Below are 21715 nucleotides of genomic sequence, written 5' to 3'. Positions count from 1 at the left end.
GACAGCAGGTGCCTCTGACCAACATCACTTGTTCTGGGGAAAGGCCACAAGTACCAGTAATAACTGTGGGGTCGTTCCAGAGCCACTGGATTCTTCCACTCAAGCACCCTATTTAGTTTTTATTAAAAGGTTACTAATCCACGAAGTGAATCCAATAGCTAAAACAGTTTAGAGAGGTTTCCTAGCATTTTATTGTGGACAGGGAAGTGAAGACAATTTTTTTTGCTAAATTTTTCTAAGTCTTGTTTACGTTCCTGTCACCTCTGGGTTTAAATTTATAATGTTTCTCAAAACAGAAAGCCGAGCACGTTCCGCCACCTCACCACCAGTCCCTCTTTGAATTTCTATCAGCCAGAAGTGCCAAGTTAACAAACAAACAAAAAAGGCTGTGGGAATGTCCCCGCGGCTGGGCTCATTTTTGCAAAGGACATCCTAGGGAGATTTATTTGCAAATAAGCAACTGCTGTGACAAAGAGTCAGATTTCCACTTTTAATTAATTTCTAGATAAGGTGGGCTGTGGTTCTGATTCCCAAATACTAAATCTGCAAGGTGCCCGCTCCCACACTTGGCTAACACACGAGAGCCTAAAGAAGCCTGCGTGGGCGGCAACCGCAGCTCCCAGCCCGAGAGCACAGATGTGCGGGGAAGGGGGAAGCCGACGCGTCCTATTTTTCCTCCTGAAAACGAGTGAGTTCCCGGGTGTGCGGGGGAAAGTTGCTCCGTGCCTTTCAGAACTACCTGGCCTCCGCGATGTCCCCAAAGCTGCCCCTTTCCCCCAGAGAGGGGCGCAGCCCTGCGCGGACCCCTGCCCGCGCCCCGGTCCTCCCTGCGCCCCGGGGCCTCCAGGCCAGCGAGGGCTGAGGCGCCCGGGCGCTCCGACTGCCCCACCGGCCGACCGAGGGGACGCCGCGCTGGACAGGCGCCCGCTCGCGTTCAAGGGCAGCGGCCCGGTGCCCTCGCGGCGCCCGCCTCCCCCGAGGACGCCAGGCCGGCGGGTGGCCGCGGCGGGGAGTCGGGGTGGCTGGAACCCCGGCCCTACTCACCCAGGAGCAGCCAGAGGCCGCGCCGCGGGAGGCCCCGCAGGCCCGGGGCCATGTCGCGCGCGCTACCGAGCCGAGTCCGCCCGCGGCGCGCCCCGCCGAGGGCTCAGCCCGCCGCGGCGCCGGGGGCGGGAGCGGGCGGGAGGCGGCGGCCCCGCGGCCCGGCCCACCGCAGCCCAAGAGGGGGTGCGGGGGGGGGGGACGCGGGGGCGCCGGGACCGGGCAGCGAGGGTGGGCAGCAGGGAGCTGGGCGGGCCAGCACCTGCAGGCCGGGGCGCCGGGGGGCGGCTGAACCAGCCGAGGGCGACCCGACCCTCCCGCAAGTAGCCCGGACAGCGGGGAGCGAGCGCGAAGCCGGGACCGGGAAGGGCTGCGCCCGAGGGAGAGCGGCGCGCGGCGTCGGCACGGGCGCTCCTGAAATGTTAGCAGAACAAACGGACGGTTTAAAACTAGGCATGTTCTCCTTGACGACGCACCTCGGTCTCAAACCGAGTACCATCCCCCCTCCTCTCCCTAGATTCTGGCCACTCCTGCCTGGGGTGGGGTGGGGGTGTCTGTTTTGCAACAGGCAAAAAGCACCTTCCGCACCTACCGTTCCCTCAAGGTGCGCGCACTGGGGCTCCCGCGGGGACAAAACCAGCCCTGGCGCTTGGGGAGACTCATAGTAACCCAAAAAGGGCACACAGGTACGGTGAGGAACTGGAGTCAATGCCGAGTCCTACAGGATGCGGAATGGCTTGGGCGCGGGCGAGGAGGGAATCGGGAGGCACGCACAAAGGTCCTGCGCGCTGGAGGGAACAGGGCTCTTTGGGGTACTGAAAGGTGGCCCCGATGGACTTGCTGCCAGGGATGGGTGGTGAGAGGCAGGGAGGCTGGCAGGAGGCTGCGAGGGCCTCAGATAGAATTCTGACCTGAACGTACGCAGAGAGATGACAGCGTTAGACCTGCCTTGGGAGGTGGTCACTCCAGAGTCTGCCTGGAGAACTGATGGGGGGAGGAGACAATAAGCTTGGGTATATTCGTTTGTAAAGTGATCAGAGAAAGGCTCCGGTGGGTGACACGAGCGCCCTGGGGAAGGACCAGACTTCCCTATGCATAGGTCTGACGGGGAGAAAAGGTGGGAGGCCCAGAGCAGCTGAGCTGTCCTGAGCTCTCAAAGCTCTACTGGCTGCTGGATTTCACCTTGCAGTGGTTCCTTCTTGTAACATCCCATACCAAGGAGAACTCTGAGCAATTGAGTGATTTATGCTCCTGCTAATGAACCAACCACTGCCGTTGAGAGGAAGAACCACTACCCTGAGTGCAATGGTCACATCTCCTTTGTGGCTGAAAAGGTTGTGCCTAGCGCACAACCTGTGGTCAATCCATCTGGACTGAATGAACATTTCTCTGTACTAGAGGAAAGGCAACAGAGCCACCTGCTGTCAGTTTAGAGAACAGGAGGCAGCTGACAGCCAGGTTATCACCCATCCATTCTTCTGAACACAGGCTGGGAGGGATGGCACAGCTCTCGATCAGCCCCTTTTCCAGAACCTTAGGAATATACACCCCATTGGGTGGCCTGGCCTCTTACTTTATTGATTTAACAGTCATTTGAGTGCCTACTATGTGCAAGACTGTGCTAGGTAAACAGTGCAGGTCCTGCCCTTCAGTTGGTGAAACTAGTGGGGCAAACTCCAAAGATCTCAATGATAACACAAATGCCAGAAAAAAGGAACCATACATATGGGGCGTGGTATACCTGCCTCAGCTGTAGTATAAGCAGTCTTGAGGCCTGGGTGGGAGAGGAGTGCTCAAGGGAACTGCAGGCCAGAGCAAAGGGCCAGTGGCCAGGGACCATGCCACGTGGGAATGGCACGGTTAGGGAAGATGAGTGGGGCCCCAGCCCAGCCCTGGGGCAGGTCCACTGCAAATCCTGTACTAGGTGACAGCCAGTCACCAGTGAGGAAGAGCATGCATCTCTGCTGCTCTCAGATTCGCCCTCCACTCACAGACTGAGCCACTCTTTTCACTCTTGGCTTGTGGACCTCTCTGCATCTTCTTATAGTTGGGCCCTTTCTTCATCACCCAAAGCACCTGGGACTCCTGTACTTTCAGTATCCAGCTTAGCAGGAGCCATTCTTTGCAACCTTTTCTCTTTGAAGCTCAACTGCGGCAGAAGGCAAGGCTGGGGTAGGGGAAGCCCTTTGCCATTTCTCCTTCCCATTTTCTCACACACAGTCCCCTAAGACACATGTATCTAATAAGACAAAGTGTAGTTCTCAAGTTCATGTGCTTTGGAAGTCCATAATTTGGGGGCGGGGGGCAAAGTGGGGGGTAGACACATTGGTGTTTTCTCTCCTAATGGTTTTCATATCTGCACCTTGAGTCTGGGTAAGAGATGCCCTAGTAATCTTCTGCAAAGATAGGAAAGTGGGGCAAATCTTTAACACTTGCCCCTACAGCTACGACACATATCACAAGAGTTGACAACTTAGCTGTTGCTAGATTCTGTCCGCTGTGTCTGTATTTCTAACTGGTATTAGGTAGCAGGGAAAATCATTCCTCTCCCCAGGCCCCTCCATCTAAACATTAGGTTAAGCGATGGATGAGGTGAGAAAATGGCAGATGCTTTACTGCACGCACAGCAGGGTTAAAGACACAATCTAGATAGGTCAACGCTACTAAAAATTCAGAATTAACAGAAAATGACTTCTGCTTCCAGCCATGATCAAGTTACAGGGACTGTATTTACCCTCCCCCCTTAAACTAAAAAACTGGACAAAACAGATGAAACAACAGTTTCACACTGGCCCACAGGCAGTGCAGGACAGGGACCCCTGAGAGCAGGGAAACAAGTGAGGTGAGCCCTCTGCCTGCTCTCTGCCTGCAGTTTCCAGACCACAGGGTAGGTAGGGGAACCCAGAGGGCCAGGATCTCCTGGAGTTGAGGAGAAAGAGCTGGGAGTCCAGGGAAGGCAAGGCAGCTCGAGTTGGCAGGGCTCCAGAGAACTGGAGAGGAAAGAGCTGCACAGAGAAGATCTGCAGAGTTCCCCTGAGTCTCAGCCTGATACTGATCAGCACACCCACACAAGGACACCAGCCAAGGCAGGGAAACGAGCCACCAGAAAGGAGCAGGTTGGAACAATCCCTAAGAGCTCACACAGGGCCAGGTACAGCTCCAGTTTCCACCACCCGTACTGGAAAAACTTTGAGATAAGCAGAACATCAGAGAGAGTAATTAGAAGGGTACTACATTTGTAGCTGGGAAAAGTTATAAAGGCTGCCCTGAGGCTGCCGAACAAAGCTGCAAAGCAAGAACTGACAAGATCAAATGATTTCCAAGTAACTACTACATCCCAGAACAAAGACTTAAAACAATAAAGGAACAAAGTATCAGAGAGCTATCAGACAACTTCAAGTGGCCTAATCGATGTGTAATTGGAGTCCTGTCAGACAGAAATATGTGAACTACGATGTAAAAATTGTTCTATAAACCTATAAACTCCAGAATATCAATAAACCCCAAGCACAGGAATCATAAAGGAAAAAAAGACCAAGGCACATCAAAATCAAATTGCTTAAAACCAGAACAGAAAGAGAAAATCTTAAAAGCAGCCAGAGAAAAAACACGTTATGTACAGAGGAACAAAGATAAAGGTGACAGAACCCTTCTCAGACAACGATGGAGCAACATCTTTAAGGACTGAAAGAAAAAAACATCACATGTTCTACAGACAGTTTTTCAATAATTTGCTGATACAAAGGGGAAGATTTGCTGGTGTCCTCACCACCAGGCTGGCAATTTAGAGGTTAAACTAGTCATTATTGATGATGAATTAGTGGTTCCAAAGATAACATGTTTATAAGCAGTAACAACTCAGTTGTGTGATTTGTTTGCATAGTACAATTGTTAGATAAACATTTAACAAAAATGACAGTATCTCAGGAGCACTCAGCTTCAGGAAGCTTCAGTCTGTCAAATCCCCCAAGGGAGTCCTGCTATTCAAACCAAAACACTCAGTACTTGGCAGTGGCTAAGGAGAACATTGGTTGCATATCTTCCTATTTCCCAAAATGCCCTCTCCAAAATCAAATAAACAAACAAAAAACAAGAAGTGAAAAGTAAATTCTAGGGCCGGCCCCGTGGCTTAGTGGTTAAGTGCATGCGCTCCGCTGCTGGCGGCCCGGGTTCAGATCCTGGGTGCGTACCAACGCACCGCTTCTCCGGCCATGCTGAGGCCGCGTCCCACATACAGCAACTAGAAGGATGTGCAGCTATGACATACAACTATCTACTGGGGCTTTGGGGGAAAATAAATAAATAAATAAGATTATAAAAAAAAAAAAGTAAATTCTTACACAAAACTATGCCGTCAGCATCACTTGGAGAATTTTGACTGCAAAATAACTGAGTAAAAGAAAAAAATCACCAAATGCCAGCACATGATCACTCACACTCTGCCGCACCTGCAGCCAGCCCACCTTAGTGGTGAGCAAAGGCAGACTGGGAAAAACTGTGGGACCGATGACGGAGGCTGGTGAAGGGGCCGAAGGGTGATGTGGAACAATCACCAGAAAGATTAAATCTTAACATCCTAGGTATGAAAATAATTTTTAAACTATCCCAATACCATAACAATTAATAAGAGAAAAGTCTAACCAGAGCTACTGCAGAACAGCAGGAGATGAGATATCACATGTGTGAACTGAAGAACCTTCCATCCTCCGAGAGACTCTGTTATAAATGCATAACATAACCACACTGGAGGGTCAAGGATAAAAGACACCCTAAGTAAGTTTAGAAACTAATATTCTGACTGCATACTGTAAGGCTAAAGACAAAAGGAACTGTCTACGAATGCTGTCCTCCAGTTAGTAAATCTGTCTCTCACTGGGGGATGGGTTAGCAATGCTGTAATGACCCTATGTGTATACCAAGATGGAACAAATAAACAAATGTATGTGTATCTGAATGCATGGATTAATTGAAATATTTCCTAGCTCTGCCTGCTAGATGGCCTATGACCAACTCCAACAGCAATGAGCACATCTACCGACCAGATCTTGGTTTCTAAATAGTATTCTCCAACAAGAGGAAACAGAGCTTGGTGAAGAAGTGGTTGATTCCAGGGCTGGGGCAGGGAATGTGCAAGATGAGGCTAAAAAATCCTGCTTATTATCAAGAAAATAAGTAACTTGAAAAAGGATGAAGTTTTCAAAAAGACACAGAATCCAACCTGAAGAAGTTCCTAATGGCTAAAGCTGGAATAATCTGCGAAATGAAATAAGCAACGATAGTCTTGTATTATAACTCACAGAACAAAATAAACATCGATGAGTCTATACTGATATAAATAATTGAATAAAAAAAGAAGGGACAGCTTTTCCTTACAGGAAAATTCTAAGTAATAAATGTAGAAGGGAATGAAGAGACATACAAAATCATCATTAGAAAAACACCACGAGAATACTTGTTTCAGGCAAGATTTGCTGCTGGATGCTAAAACCAGTGAGCAAAAGTTTTAGGAGAAACAGATATTTGCATACTATGAAAGATCTCCCTCAGTTACAAAGGAAAACAGAAACTTTACAGTGGAGAAACCCGGCAGAGGCCACCTTAACCAAGTGATGAAGGAGAACATCACCCGTGAGGCATATATCACACACTCCAGATACAATGTGCTGAGGACACATCACTTCTGTGATACTCTTATCAAAAAATGTGTATCCTCAATATAATCAGGAGAAAACAGCTGATACACTGAAATCAAGATGAATTCTACAAAACAGCATAAAAAATGTCAAGGTCATGAAAGACAAGAAAATACTTAGGAACTGTCACAGACTGGAGGGGATGAAGAAAACACAGTAACTAATGCAACATGGGCACTGGATTGGATCCTGGAGAAAGAACATTGGGGGGGAAACTGGTGAAACTTGAATAAGATCTGTGATTAGTAGTATTGCACCAATGTTAATTTTCTGGTTTTAATAATTTTACTATGGTTATGTTAATTGTTAACACTAGAGGAAGCTGAATGTAGGGCACACATGAACTCTCTATACTATTTTTGCAACTTTTCTGTAAATCTAAAATTATTGCTAAATAAAAAACGGCTGTATACTAATCTTTTCTTTTTTTTTGAGGAAGATTGACCCTGAGCCAAGATCTCTTGCCAATCTTCCTCTTTTTCTTTTTTCTCCCCAAAGCCCCAGTACATAGTTGTATATCACAGTTGTAGAGTTGTGGCTCTTCTATAATGGGACGCCGCCTCAGCATGGCTTGGTGAACCGTGAGTAGGTCCATGCCCGGGATCCGAACTGGTGAACCCCGGGTTGCCGATGCAAAATGCGCGAACTTAACCGTTATGCCACCGGGCTGGCCCCCCAAACACTTAATCTGAACATTGCCTGTGTGCCTAATTCCCAGAAGTTTGTAGTGAACACTGTAACCACTCTTAATTATTCAGGATAGTGTGTGTGTGTGTATGAGAGAGAGAGAAGAAAGCAGAAGCCTCTTGATCCAGCTATACTTGAATTCACTTCTGGAGTTGTCAATTATGTAAGTTAATTTTCGCTTTTTTTGCTTCGGCTAATTTGAGTTGTGTTTCTATCATCTGTAATCAAGTGTCCCCTAACATACTAATTCACAGCTTGCTTCATTCTAAGAAATATTGAAGCAGGTTACAGACTTTCATAGAAGAGAAAAACAAATAAATCAAAAAAGTAGAATGAAAGTAAGACCGCAGGCTACTCCAACAGAGTCAGGGTGAAGTTACCACACAGAAAGATGCATCCCTGCACACCGCTTGATGACAGCACTGGCAGCAGCTGCAAACTTTGACTGGACGTTCTTAGATTCTAACAAGTACTGAGGGAAATGCTTTATATTTTACTCCCTGCTTATGAGGGCAGATACTTCTCATCTCCATTTTGCACAGCAGACAACTGAGGCACAAGGAAATTACATAACTTGTCCACAGCTAAACAAGCTAACAAAGTTGGAGCAGGAATTTGAACCCAGAAAATCTGGCTTCAGAGCATGCCTTCTTAAACAGTACACTATTAGAAATGAACCACAAGTTTGGCTCTCAGCTTGCTGGCAGTAAAAGCAAAGTCATTTATAGCAATCAATGTCCATAATATAAATAATAATGACATTCCCTGATCTGTCAGGAGAATATTACTATCAGCCTTAACTATCATGATGTTATTAAGATATAAGTTCTATGTAAATACTAGTAGCTGGGGGTTTCTATAACACTTATAGCTCATACATAACTGTTTTTTTCCCCAAAAGTCAAAATTCAGGCGAAGATACACAAAACCTGTAAACAATCTTATATTGTTCCTGACACTTTTCTAGAGATAACAATTATAGCTGTATTAGTTTTCTATTGCTGATGTAACACATTACCACAAACTTGGTGGCTTAAACAAATTTATTATCTTACACTTCTGAAAGTCAGAAGTCTGACACAGGTTTCACTAAACTAAAATCAAGATGTCGGTGGTGCTGCATTCATTCTGGTAGCTCTAGGGGACAATCTGTTTCCTTGCCTTTTCCAGATTCTAGAGGCCACCCACAGTCCTCGGCTCCTTGCCCCTTCCTCCATCTTCAAAGCCAGCAACAGCGGTTGGAGTCCTCCCCGAAATGTGATTTCTCTGTTCTCTCTTCTGACCACCCAGATAATGCAAGCTCATTTTACCATCTCAAGGTCAGCTGATTTAGCAACCTTGCTTCTGCAACCGTAATTCCCTTTGCCAGGTGACACATTCACAGGTTCAGGGGATGAGGACAAGACAGTTTGGAGGGCCATTATTCTGGCAACCACAAGAGCTAAAACTTATTAAACATTTTACTATGTGCCAGGTAGATATTTCATAATAAGTAACAATTATCAATAGTGAAAAAGCAGCAAAGTCAATATATACGAACACTGGCTGGAGAACTATTTCCTTTTTTTTTTTTTCGCTGAGGAAGACTCGCCCTGAGCTAATATCTGTTGCCAATCTTCCTCTTTTTTTGTTTGAGGAAGATTAGCCCTGAGCTAACATCTGTGCCAGTCTTCCTCTATTTTGTATGTGGGTCACCGCCACAGCATGGCTGATGAGTGGTATAGGTCCACACCCGGGGTTCTGAACCTGCAAACCTGGGCCTCCGAAGAGGAGCGTGCAGTACTTGAACCACTCAGCCATGGGGCCAGCCCCCTGGAGAACTATTTCTTTAAAAAGAAACTAACCTGTTATATTGAGCTTCTCAGTTATATATGTTATCTCCTTTGACCAGAATTAACATTGGCATCGGCAGACCCAATTGGGAATTTTTAGTCCCACTTTTTTTGTGATAGTCTTAGGGTATTTACAACATTCCAGGTCTCTGGTTATTGCCAAATATAATTATCTGTATATTCTAGGTGATATAGCTAAAGTGCTCTTTGGTGTCCCAATAATACTGTATGACAGAAAAACAATTTTGAGCAATAATGTGAGTACATTAAAATTATTTGAAACTTTGCTAGTTGAAGATATTTGGAAACTTGGAATAATTTTATTAGTCTTTTAAAGTTCTATGAGAATTTTATATAATTAACTAATGTCAAATTAGAGATTTTAGAGTAGGATAAATATTGATTTTTTACCTGCAGTTCCAAAAGATTCACAAATTACTCCAGCTTCCATATTTACCTTGGGAAGCTTAATAACAGTGATCAATTTTACTGGTCATGGCTGAAAGCCTTTTGATCTAGAAAAGTTGCTTGATCTTTACCTTTAGTTTTTGAAGAGGACACCTTTATTTCAAAAAACCTGAAAGTTATAATTTCAAATGACCTTTTCTATATTTCCCCCAAATTGAATGCAGTAATTTTTGGTCTCTATGTATTCTACAAGGGAATTCCATTTCATCAAATCCTTTTAGAAACAAATGACTAGAGATATGGTTCTTATTGCTGCTAGTATGTTGAAAATAACGTCTAGTCCATGTTTCAACTTTATTCAATGCTAACTCTGACTGTAGCCTTTAATATAAATAACCACATGATTTAGCATGTAGGAAGAAATCTCCATAATTCTAGGATTCTACTAATTTGATATATGGCCAAAACCAATGATTCTCAAGTTTCATTTAATAGAGTTCTTTTAAATTATTTTTTTACATTCTGGAACCCAATTCCTGGTAGATACTTGGGATGGATCTGGTAATAAGTGGAGACAAATTAATATATAAAATAAAAACAAAAATCCTATAAAAGGAAAATTTTGAAATCCAGTAGTTTGATGTACAGCCTTACCATCCATGTGTATTCCACATAAACACTGGTAGGTTAATTAACACTTGGAAAATGCCATCAAACCTGCAGAAAGTATTAAATTTACAGTGGTACTATAGATTCTGCCTTTATTAAATATAAATACATCAAATATAAATGTTAAACGGGAAACTTTTAATCAAGTGATACCAACTAAATATTGAATGCTCTAAACATTTTAAACACTTGAAGAAGAAAACACATATTTAATTTTTTTTTTTTTTTGTGAGGAAGATCAGCTCTGAGCTAATATCCATGCTAATCCTCCTCTTTTTGCTGAGGAAGACCAGCTCTGAGCTAACATCCACTGCCAATCCTCCTCCTTTTATTTTCCCCCAAAGCCCCAGTAGATAGTTGCATGTCATAGTTGCGTATCCTTCTAGTTGCTGTATGTGGGACGTGGCCTCAGCATGGCCGGAGAAGCGGTGCATCGGTGCGTGCCCGGGATCCGAACCCGGGCCTCCAGTAGCAGAGAGCGTGCACTTAACCGCTAAGCTACGGGGCGGCCCAGAAAACGCATATTTAAATGTTCATCTTACTATTAGTAAAATTGCAACTTTAAACAGTATGTTACTTTTAAAAAGTAAGCAATTAAAGAAATTTATATGTTATCAGATAAGGCATAAAATTGGGCTGTGAAAATTAATCCAATTTACACTCTAATGCAATATAACAGAACTTATTACAAAACAAACATAAGCAATATGGTGACCACTTAAATTTAAGTACTTTACCAAAGCATGCATGGGTTCACTCTTCCTAGGGAAAATACATCTAAATGTTTTATAATGAAGTCATAAAAATGCATTCAATATATCACAGCAGTAATTTAATTATCTTGGAAGCTTAAAAATATACATGCCCCAAAATATTGCGTATCTATAGATTCAGTTTGTGTGTTATCCTATGTTTCCTATGGAACTGGAACTAAGACAAGAACTTCAGGTAAATTACATTTTTCATGTATGGAAATCATTTAATGAACTCTGAAACAATAATAAACCTTTTTTGGTCAGTATTTTAAAAAACTGATTTAACAAAGCTTTTTTAAATGGACATGACCATTTATTCTGATCCAAAATATGTAGCTTGAAGTCTCTAAGTAACAAGTTTGAAATACAAAGTTTATAAACATTAAAATTATCTTTTAATTTTATATAGAGAAGATTGTAATATTATAGAAACAACAGTTGCTAGATTTTAAAGGAGGACTGTAAAGTAGAATATTATAAACAGCTAAATCCATTTATTGAGCCTATTTAATTACAATCATCTTGCTATTACCACAACTTTTTCGTACGTGCTGCAGAACATTCTCTATAGGAGGGAACTCAAGTTTTCCAAGGAAATTCTATAGGTCAAGAAAAGAAGGGAGAAATCAACAATAAAATGTGTTGATTATGCTAAATCCAATATTCCAGAAAAGTATATAGTTATCAGTATACTCTACTACTAAACCAATTGTTATCCTTAAACTCATTTATCACATATATGAGTATCACATATTCTCATTTAACATTAAATTCTGTGCCTTGACTAAGCATATCACTCAATTCTATGACTAGATCAATAATAGAAATAGGCCCCCAGGTATTATACATACCGAAAACTATTCAGATTCTGTTTTAACAGAGAAAACTGGATTGTCATCATGGTAAAAATGTGGCAGTGTCTTGAACAGAAAATCACTTAAGTGAGATGTTAGAGTGACTTCATTCACTATAAGGCACCTAAGCTAGGATCATAAAGATGAATTCACAAATACTGGTTTACTAATGAATATCTATTATATGAAAATTATTATTATTATTTTTTTTGCTGAGAAAGATTCCCCCTGAGCTAACATCTGTTGCCAATCTTCCTCTCTCTCTCTTTTTTTGTTTCCTCCCCAAAGCCCCAGTACATAGTTGTATATTCTAGTTGTAAGTCCTTCTAGTTCTTCTATGTGAGCCGCCACCACAGCATGGCTACTGACAGATGAGTGGTGTGGTTCTGCGCCCAGGAACCGAACTTGGGCCATGAAAGCAGAGTGTGCTGAACTTTAACTACTAGGTCATCAGGGCTGGCTTGAAAATTATTATTTTTAAGACAAATATGACCATGGGAAATAAATCTGAAAAGGAAATTCTAATAAGCATCCTTGAGGAAGTTTTATATTCATGTAAAATCCTCCTGACAAAAGCTGCCTCAGTTTAAGTACAGCTAGCTCCTCTCCCAGTTTTCTACTAGCCCATTGCTCTGCTTTATTTTCATTGCTGAATTTGTCACTATTTGAAATTACCTTGTCGATTTATTTCCTTCTCCTCTTTAGAATGTAAGTACCTTGAGGGCAGGAATTTTATCTTTTCATTGCTGAATTCTGAGCACCTAAAGGTTACCTCTGTGGTTAGGGGAATGTACGGGTGTGTGAGAAGGGACACAAATAAAGTTTCTGAGGTACTGGAAACCTTATGTTCTTTGACCTGGTATATAGCTCTAGGCATAGATATGTAAAAATTCACTGGGCTGTACAGTTTGGTTTAGGAGGATAAATAATGAGGAAATCACTTAGCTGATTATTTGGGAACTAACTTGGAAATTATCAAGATTAGGCTGAATAGAGTACTGGGGGTAGAAACAAGATGACAGGAAAATGGTTGTTAAGAAAGTAAACATAATGCAGTATATTTCAATGTGTGGCTGCAAAGAGAAATAAAAGAAGAAAGTAGGAAATGGTATTTTGAGATGACAATCTGGATGCTAGCCACACTCAATGTCATTGGATTGTCACTGTTTCTAAGTATTTTCAGTGGGTAGAGCTAAAAATATGTTTTGTTTTTTTTTTTTTTGAGGAAGATCAGCCCTGAGCTAACATCCATGCCAGTCCTCCTCATTTTGCTGAGGAAGGCTGGCCCTGAGCTATCATCTGTGCCGATCTTCTTCCACTTTGTGTGGGACACCGCCACAGCATGGCCTGACAAGCGGTGCATCGATGCGCGCCCAGGAACCGAACCCGGGGTGCCAGCAGCGGAGCGCGCGCCCTTAACCTCTATGCCACCAGGCCGGCCCCTAAAAATATGTATTTTTGAAGAACAGAATCATGAATTTATATTATTTCCAATTAAAATGTAATATACAGGACTTTTAAATTCAACCATTTATTTTAAACCTGTATCTTTTTTCTTATACACCAAAGATCTTGGTTCCTAACATTACCATAATTATCCTCTCTATAAACAAATATCAATATAATAATATTTATATTACTGTTAGACAATTAATAATTATACAGTTTATGATATCTTTGCAGCTCTAGTTGTTCTCAGAATATATGATACTAAGATGTATACTGAAAATGCTGTATTAATGTAGTTGAAATAATTCTTTACTCTTAGGTAGTTACATGACCAATTTAAAATATAATTAGTTTCATTAATTTTACTTTGTTTTCATTTTTTGACTTATTTCTCTTTACTTTTTGATTTAATTTTATATTTACATATGCAAAGCATTTATGTTTCCAAAGCCAAAACTAAGTCAATTATATTCAGAGAACTTTCCCTTCCATCCCTATCCCCACCCTCTCCACATAATCATTTTATCAGCTTTTCCTTCCAGATTTTCTTCTCACAGATATAAGCAAACACATGTGTATATTAATATTTTTTCCTTTCTTACACAAAGATAGCAGATTATATATATTATCTCCTTTCTTTTAGTCACTTAACAATATCTACTAAAGATTGCTCTATCAGGGTAGAGATTTTTCTTATTGTTTTACGACTGCATAATAGCCAATATGTAGATATTTCCAATCTTTTGCAATTACACACAATCCCACAAAAATAAACTTGTGCCTAAGTCATTTTATATTTTCCAGTGTATCTCTGACATAGACTGGTGAAGCGAGATTTCTGGGTCAAAGAGTGAATGCATATACAATTTTTATAGACATTGATGAATTTCATTTGCATTGGTTGTACCAACAGCAATGTATCAGAATGCCTGGCAATGTGATAGTGAGAATTTCTTTTCATGTGAATATATAATTAACCCAGCATCATTTACAGAAAAGACTGTTCTATTCTCTACTGCTTTGCAATGACACTTTTGTTCTAATGACGTGAATACTTATTCCTAAGACTGTTTCTGCATTCTCTTTTTGATTCTGTTGATCTATTTGTCTATCCTTGTGCCAATACCATACTATCTTACTGTCACTTTATACATATCTTAATATGTGATAAAGTCATTCTACCTTATTTTTCTTCAAAATGGACTTGGCTATTGTTGACCTTTTGTATTTCCATATAACTTTGAGAATCTGCTTGCCAAGTTCCACAAAAATATCCTTTTGGGATTTTATTAAGATGGCACTGAATGCACTGGATAGGATGGGGAGAAAAGACATCTTTACACTATTGAGTCTTTTAATCTATACAGAGGCTATCTTCCTCAAATTTCGAATTAGAATCCCTCATTATTTAGAATTTCTTTAATTTCTCTCAATGTTTTATAGTTTTCAGATAGAATTCTTAAATATCTTTTGTTAGACATATTCCTAAGATTTGATTTTTTTTTTTTGTGAGGATGATTAGCCCTGAGCTAACATGTGTTGCCAATCCTCTTTTTTGCAGAGGAAGATTGGCCCTGAGCTAACATCTGTGCCCATCTTCCTCTACTTTATATGGGACACCACCACAGCATGGCTTGACAAGTGGTGCATCGGTCCGAACCTGGGATCCAAACCTGCGAACCCCAGGCCGCTGAAGCAGAGAGTCCGAACCTAATTGCTACGACACCAGGCTGGCCCAAGTGTTTGATATTTTTTTAATGCTACTACAAATATCTTCTTAAAAAATTCATTTTTCTAACATTATGGATAGCATGTAGAAGAGCAATTGATTTTTGTGTACTGTCTTTGTATAAGCAACCCTTTTTAATTCTAATAGTTTATATATAGAATCTTCAGAATTTTTTATGTATAAAATTAGATTACCTAGAGATAGAGTTGTATTTCTTATTTATTTCATTTCTTTTATTTTATATTTATTTATTTCATTATTAATGAGATAAATACAGAATTTTTGTTTTTTAATTTATATTATTTTTATTATTTAAAAATTAATATTATTCTTTTTATTTATTTATAAAATAAAATGAAATCTATAGCTTAAAAATTTTAAGCAATGTTTAAATACAAAAGATAAGACTGACTTACCTCTTATTGCTTCTTTTATTCCTAACTGGATGCAGACTTTTTCAAAACAGATGAAGTCATTTCCACAATAGTGTTAATAGATAAGCCATTCAGAAAACCTTTATGATTTATTCTTACTTCCTGAAGAGCATCTATAATATGGTCTCTATGCAAAAGAAAAACATACGTGAGCATTTGTCCTTTCCAAAGTAATGCATTTCAAATATGGCTAAGTTATTGAATTGAATATTTTTACATAAAAATTTTACAACCAGTTAAAATATAATTGTAGTCATTACCTGCTAACTTCTGGATGTAGTTCAGCCAGTCTCTTCATGATCTTGGTAAAGCTACTCAGGTTCAATGTATTTGGAGGTATGAACTGACTAGGCATATCAGGTAATAATTTAGTAGATTCAATCTGTTTACAATTCTTCTTGACACCCTAAACAAGCATTTTAAATGTATTCTTAAAATCAGTAACCATTACATAGAGACAATCCAGCTTATTAAAATAAAATTTAAAATTACAAATAGTAAAATAAAAATTCCTAAGAAATTAACTTTTATTTGGGATTATTTATATCAAGTGGATTTACTTGAGCTGTGTTCAGGGCCATGTATTAAAAAAATGACAAACACGTTTTCTTATAGTAGTGATAAAGTATATGAGGCTATGTCTAAATCAGCCTCTCTCAACTGGGATTCTTCATCCGAACCACAGAACACAGAAAATGATGTTAACTATTTTCTCAATTTCCCCAAAGACAGGACATAACTAGTTTCATTCTAGATGCACAGGAGAGAGGTTAATTCATTACACACAATAAATCTCTCTGGCTTAGGGCAAGAAGGCTTATTTCTCTTACCCAACCTGACAAAGAAAGGCCTGGTCTACACAGTAATTATAAATATTCTACTTCTTATTTACTAAATATGTAATGAACACAAACTATATGCCCAGAACTGTACCACATGCTGTGGGGGGAAAACTAGTGATATAAAATAGAACTCCCTCCACTTATGAACATTATAATCCAACTGACGAGACAAATTAAAAGGATCAATTAACCAGGAACATTACTATTAACCAGGAAAGTAGGCTATAAATTGTATGAAACCACTGTAAATCCCACAGAAGTTCAACAAAGGAAGAGCTGAGACTTTAGAGCCTAGATGAAAAATCAAGACATTAAATTTAAAATATTAGATGTCACATCAGAATATTATGTATTTTCTTCATTTGCCTATTGCCTTTTCTCCTTCACTAGATTTAAACTCTACAAGAACACAGATTTTTGTCTTGTTTTGTTCATTGCTGCTTTCCCAGTGTCTAGAATATAGTGTGTGCAGTTGGTAGGTAATAACTGTTTGTTGAATAAATGAAAGTTTGGGGGGCCGGTCCAGCGGTGTAGTGGTTAAGTTTGTGTGCTCTGCTTCAGTGGCCCAGGTTTGTGAGTTCAGATGCTGGGCACGGACCTACACCACTCATCAAGCCATGCTGTGGTAGTGTCCTCCATACAAAATAGAGGAAGATTGGCACAGATGGTAGCTCAGGGCCAATCTTCCTCAAGCAGAAAGAGGAAGACTGGCAACAGATGTTAGCTCAGGGCAAATCTTCCTCACCAAAAAAAAAAAGTTTGGGATACAATAGTTTAAGTGATAGTTGAAACCACAGAGAGGATGAGATTTCAAGAAAGAGCCAAATTACTGTTAAACAACAACAATAATAGCTACTATTTATTGAGTACATTTGCTGTACCAGGCACTGTCCTAAGAATTTTTCTGTAGTAAATACATTTAAACCTTAAATTTGTGAGGTTGGAACTCTTATTCTCATTTTAAGATAAGGAAGCTCAGACACAGAGGTTAGGTAACTTGCCCCAGCACATGATGAGTAGGTGGCAGAGCCAGGTTATGAATGTGTTGTTCTTAATCATCACTAATCTGCCTCTCATTGTAGACTATAAATATTTTCTAAATGAATGAATATAATGAATAAATGTTGAGAATCTGAGAAAAAGAAACATGACAGGAAATTGCTGGAAAGGTAAGAGAACTTGAGAGTATAGTTTAGCAAAGATGGTAAAAGGAGCCTCCCTAACCACACACACTAAGATAACAAACTCCTACCTAGCCCACAGTGCCTGTTTATACCATACAACCTTCCCTCTGCCAACTCCACGGCCCACTGCCCCAGCTGACTGGACCAAGAGTGCTGTCACCTGAACTAATGAACACCAAAATCATAGGCTGGATCAGTCAGATTCTATGTCTAAAGAAAAGGAATTGGAACATGGAGAAAATGAGTTAGTCAAATGATGAGAGGAACATGAACTGAAAAACACTGTAGGGTTAGAATTAAGCAAAATAAAGCCAAATAGAGGAAGAGACAAGCCATGAGCAGACAAAGTCAGTGTGCAAAGAGAAGCAGAATAGAGCATACAGGGTTGCAGAGGCAAGAAACCATATGTACCACATGAAAGGGGAGGGGAGCAGCCACAGTCACTAAGTCTCCAGTTCAGGCCTCCATGTAGCCCAACTGTACTTTGTTTACTTCCTTCCTACTCTGAGAGGCTATGTACCAAAAAAACCACCCTAAACACGAAGTGTCACTGAGATGAAAGGAAAAGAGTTTCAAGAAAGGGATGACCATGGGCCAGCCCCGGTGGCCTAGTGGTCTAGTTCGGCATGCTCTGCATCTGCAGCCTCGGTTTGGTTCCCCAGCGCGGACCTACACCACTTGTCTGTCAGTGGCCCATGCTGTGGTGGCAGCTCACGTTAAAAAAAAAGAGGAAGATTGGCAACAGATATTAGCTTAGGGTGAATCTTCCTCTGCAAAAAAAAAAAAAAAAAAGGGATGACCAGCTTCAAATAGGCTAAGTGGTCAAAAAGAAGGTAGATGGGAAAGACCAATAAAAACGTCACTAGTGACAACAGAAAGAGCAGTTCAAGTAAAATTTTAGAGACTGAAGTCATATTATTAGGATGAAGGGAAAACAATCAAAGAAATCAGGAGACTGGATATAAACTACTTGTTTGGGAAGTTTGGCAGTAAAAACACAGAACAAATAAGGATGGTAACTTCAAAAGAATGAAAAGTCAAGCGAAAATCTTGTCAGAATTAGGAAAAGTTGTGCATGACTGTGAGTAGAGAGAAAGGTCTGTGAGTGGAAATGCAGTCACTAATGGTACTCAAGAGGAATGGGATAACTCCAGGAATTAGGAAAGGATGGGATAAAAGACACAGTTAGAAGAGACACCTTTATCTTATTCAACAAATATTTATTCTTTCATCCATTTATTAAAAAGGGATTTGCTCTTATCTGTAGACTCAAAAAAATCCCAGTAAAAATCCAAGTAGGATTTTTTTGTAGATACTGACAAGTTGAATTATAAAATTTACATAGAAAGGCAAAGAGACTAGAATAGCCAAAACAATTTTGAAGAGTAAAGTTGGAGGACTCATTCTACCTGATTTCGAGACTTACTATAAAGCCACAATAATTAAGATAGTGTAGTATTGGTGGAAAGACAAACAGATCAATGGAAGAGAATAGACCCACACAAATATGGTCGATTGATTTTTTTGTGTGTAGTGAGGAAGATTAGCCCTGAGCTACTATCTGTTGCCAATCCTCCTCTTTTTGCTGAGAAAGATTGGCCCTGGGCTAACATCTATGCCCATCTTCCTCTATTTTATATGTGGGATGCCTGCCACACCATGGCTTGATGAGCCGTGGTGCATAGGTCTGCGCCCAGGATCCAAGCCTGCGAACCCCGGGCCGCCAAAGCAGAGCCTGTGAACTTAACCACTATGCCACTGGGCCAGCCCCACAAATATGGTCGATTGATTTTTCATAAAGGTGCAAAGATAACTCAATGGAGATAGGATAGTCTTTTCAATGATGCTGGAACAATTCCATATGCAAAATAAAAAGAAACAAAACCATTTCAATTCATACCTCACACATTATATAAAAATTAACTCAAAATTTTTGTGACCATGAGTTATGCAAAGATTTCTTAGATACAACACTAAAAGCACAAGATAAAAAAAAACTGATAAATTGTACTTGATCAAAATAAAAAATTCCTGCTTTGAGAAACACACTATTAAAAGAATGAAAAGAAAAAGTACAGGCTAGAAAAAAGTATTTGCAAATCACATATCTATCTGATAAAAGGATTTCTATTCAGAATACAGTTATCTGTCACATAACAAGGTTTTGCTCAATGACGGACCACATATATGATGGTGCTCCCATAAGATTAGTACCATATAGCCTATGTATGTAGTAGGCTATACCATATAGCTTTGTGTTAGCACACTCTCTGATGTTCGCACAACGATGAAATCACTTAACACGTTTCTCAGAACACATCCATATCATTAAGTGACGCATGACAGTATTAAAAACTCAAATAATAATTATAATTATTAATATAATAAGAAAATAACCCAATAAAAATGGTCAAAATATGAACAGGAATGAACTGCTGATATATACAGTAACATGGATCAATCTCAAATGCATTAAGGTAAGTGAAAGAAACCAGACTAATAAGGCTGCATACTATTCCATTTATATGACATTCTGCAAAAGGTAAAATTATAAGAATAGGAAACAGAGCAGAGCACAAGAGAATGTTTTAAAAGGAATGATGGAATTGTTTCGTATCGATTGTGGTGGTGGTTACATGACTATATGCATTTTTCTAAACTCAAAGACAGCAAAAAGAGGGGCCGGCCTGGTGGCGCAAGCGGTTAAGTGCGCGCGCTCCGCTGCGGCGGCCCGGGGTTCGCTGGTTCGGATCCCGGGCGCGCACCGAAGTACTGCTTGGTAAGCCATGCTGTGGCGGCGTCCCATATAAAGTGGAGGAAGATGGGCACCGATGTTAGCCCAGGGCCGTCTTCCTCAGCAAAAAAAGAGGAGGATTGGCGGATGTTAGCTCAGGGCTGATCTCCTCACAAAAAAAAAAAAAAAAAAAAAAAAAGACAGCAAAAAGAGTGAATTTTACTATACATAAATTTTTAAAAATCTGTGGAACACCTATAGGATGTCATGCATTTTGCTGAGCAGTGGAGAGATAAGAGTGAACAAGCCAACTTCATCACTTTCCACATGGTGTTTAAGACACCAATGAGGTAAAGATCATGGCATATATAATAAAATGACTACATTTTATAGTTTTAATAATTATGAGATAAAGTTAGCTGTGAAAAAATAGAATGATGAAAGTGTAATTAGCTACTTATAGAGTAGTACTATCCAAAAATAAAGAGACAAAAAGACTCCAAAGCTTTGGCAAAGAGGCTTGTTAAAGACAAATGAGTTTCTCTGTAGCTAGGTCTACAAAGATCTACATTGTCCCCCAGGAGCAACTAGAGTTGTACAAAAGCAGGTTAGGGTGGATCCAAAGTTAAAAACAATTCTGATCAACATTCTTATTCCCACTTCAGGATTGCTGATTCTAGAGTTATTTGTTCCACAAACAAATAACTTATTGCAATATGGCATATACAAAGACTATTTAAGGGATCAATCAAGAAAACTAACCTTTTGGTCAAAAGGGAAAAACTCACTGTCTTGCTCAGATCCCAGCTGCCTTGGCCTAGTTCTGGGCAATCTAGAAATAGAGGAGGCTGAGGTGATTTCTTTGCTAGTGCTTTTCTCCAAATTATTCAAACTAACTCTATTTCCATTTTTGGAGGACAGTGGTGATGTATATTCTCCAGGAGTTTTAACAAGCCGCACATTGACTGATTTTCCATTTATTTCTATCCCATTCATTTCTTTCACAGCCATCTTTGCATCACTGTTTTTTTTTAAAGCAAGAGATGCATATCTAAAATATAAAAACAGAAAACCAAAAGGTTCTTTGTTAATGACTTTAAATTGCCTCCAACTTCATTTTGTAACTACTGGCTGAAATATATCTTTCACAAGAATAACTGCTCTTAAAAATAAAAAGTTATTATACTTACCTTGGGATTAGGAGGAATATTTATTTAAGATAACTAAATAAAAAACAAATCAAAGATGGGAAATAAAAGATAATAAGCATTTCTTATTAATTATGTCCTATTAATTTTATATTAAAACAATGTAAAACATTTGCAAAGCTGATATATGACAGAGTTGCACACATTAGTGGTCTTGGGACAAATAGTTATGCATACTAAAAAAATTAAAATTAAT

At 40.2% G+C, this 21715-nt stretch overlaps 1 protein-coding gene across 2 annotated transcripts in view; it reads right to left on the bottom strand.

Moving 5' to 3' along the window:
- Window positions 1-11523: 11523 nt before the first annotated feature.
- Window positions 11524-21715, bottom strand: part of RBM44 (RNA binding motif protein 44) — a 37351-nt gene continuing 27159 nt past the window's right edge. For both annotated transcript variants that reach the window (XM_058533489.1, XM_058533491.1), the window contains 4 exons: window positions 21074-21362; window positions 15812-15957; window positions 15534-15678; window positions 11524-11684 (listed from right to left, as the gene is read on the bottom strand). In XM_058533489.1, coding sequence (XP_058389472.1) covers window positions 15555-15678; window positions 15812-15957; window positions 21074-21362 — 559 coding nt within the window. In that variant the 3' untranslated portion in view covers window positions 11524-11684; window positions 15534-15554. The remainder of the gene's footprint in view (window positions 11685-15533; window positions 15679-15811; window positions 15958-21073; window positions 21363-21715) is intronic.

This window comes from Diceros bicornis, chromosome 37 (assembly GCF_020826845.1).
Source record: "Diceros bicornis minor isolate mBicDic1 chromosome 37, mDicBic1.mat.cur, whole genome shotgun sequence".
NCBI classification, from domain to species: domain Eukaryota; kingdom Metazoa; phylum Chordata; class Mammalia; order Perissodactyla; family Rhinocerotidae; genus Diceros; species Diceros bicornis.
The sequence above is the reverse complement of the archived record's forward strand: the minus strand, read 5'-3'. Positions and strand labels throughout refer to the sequence as shown.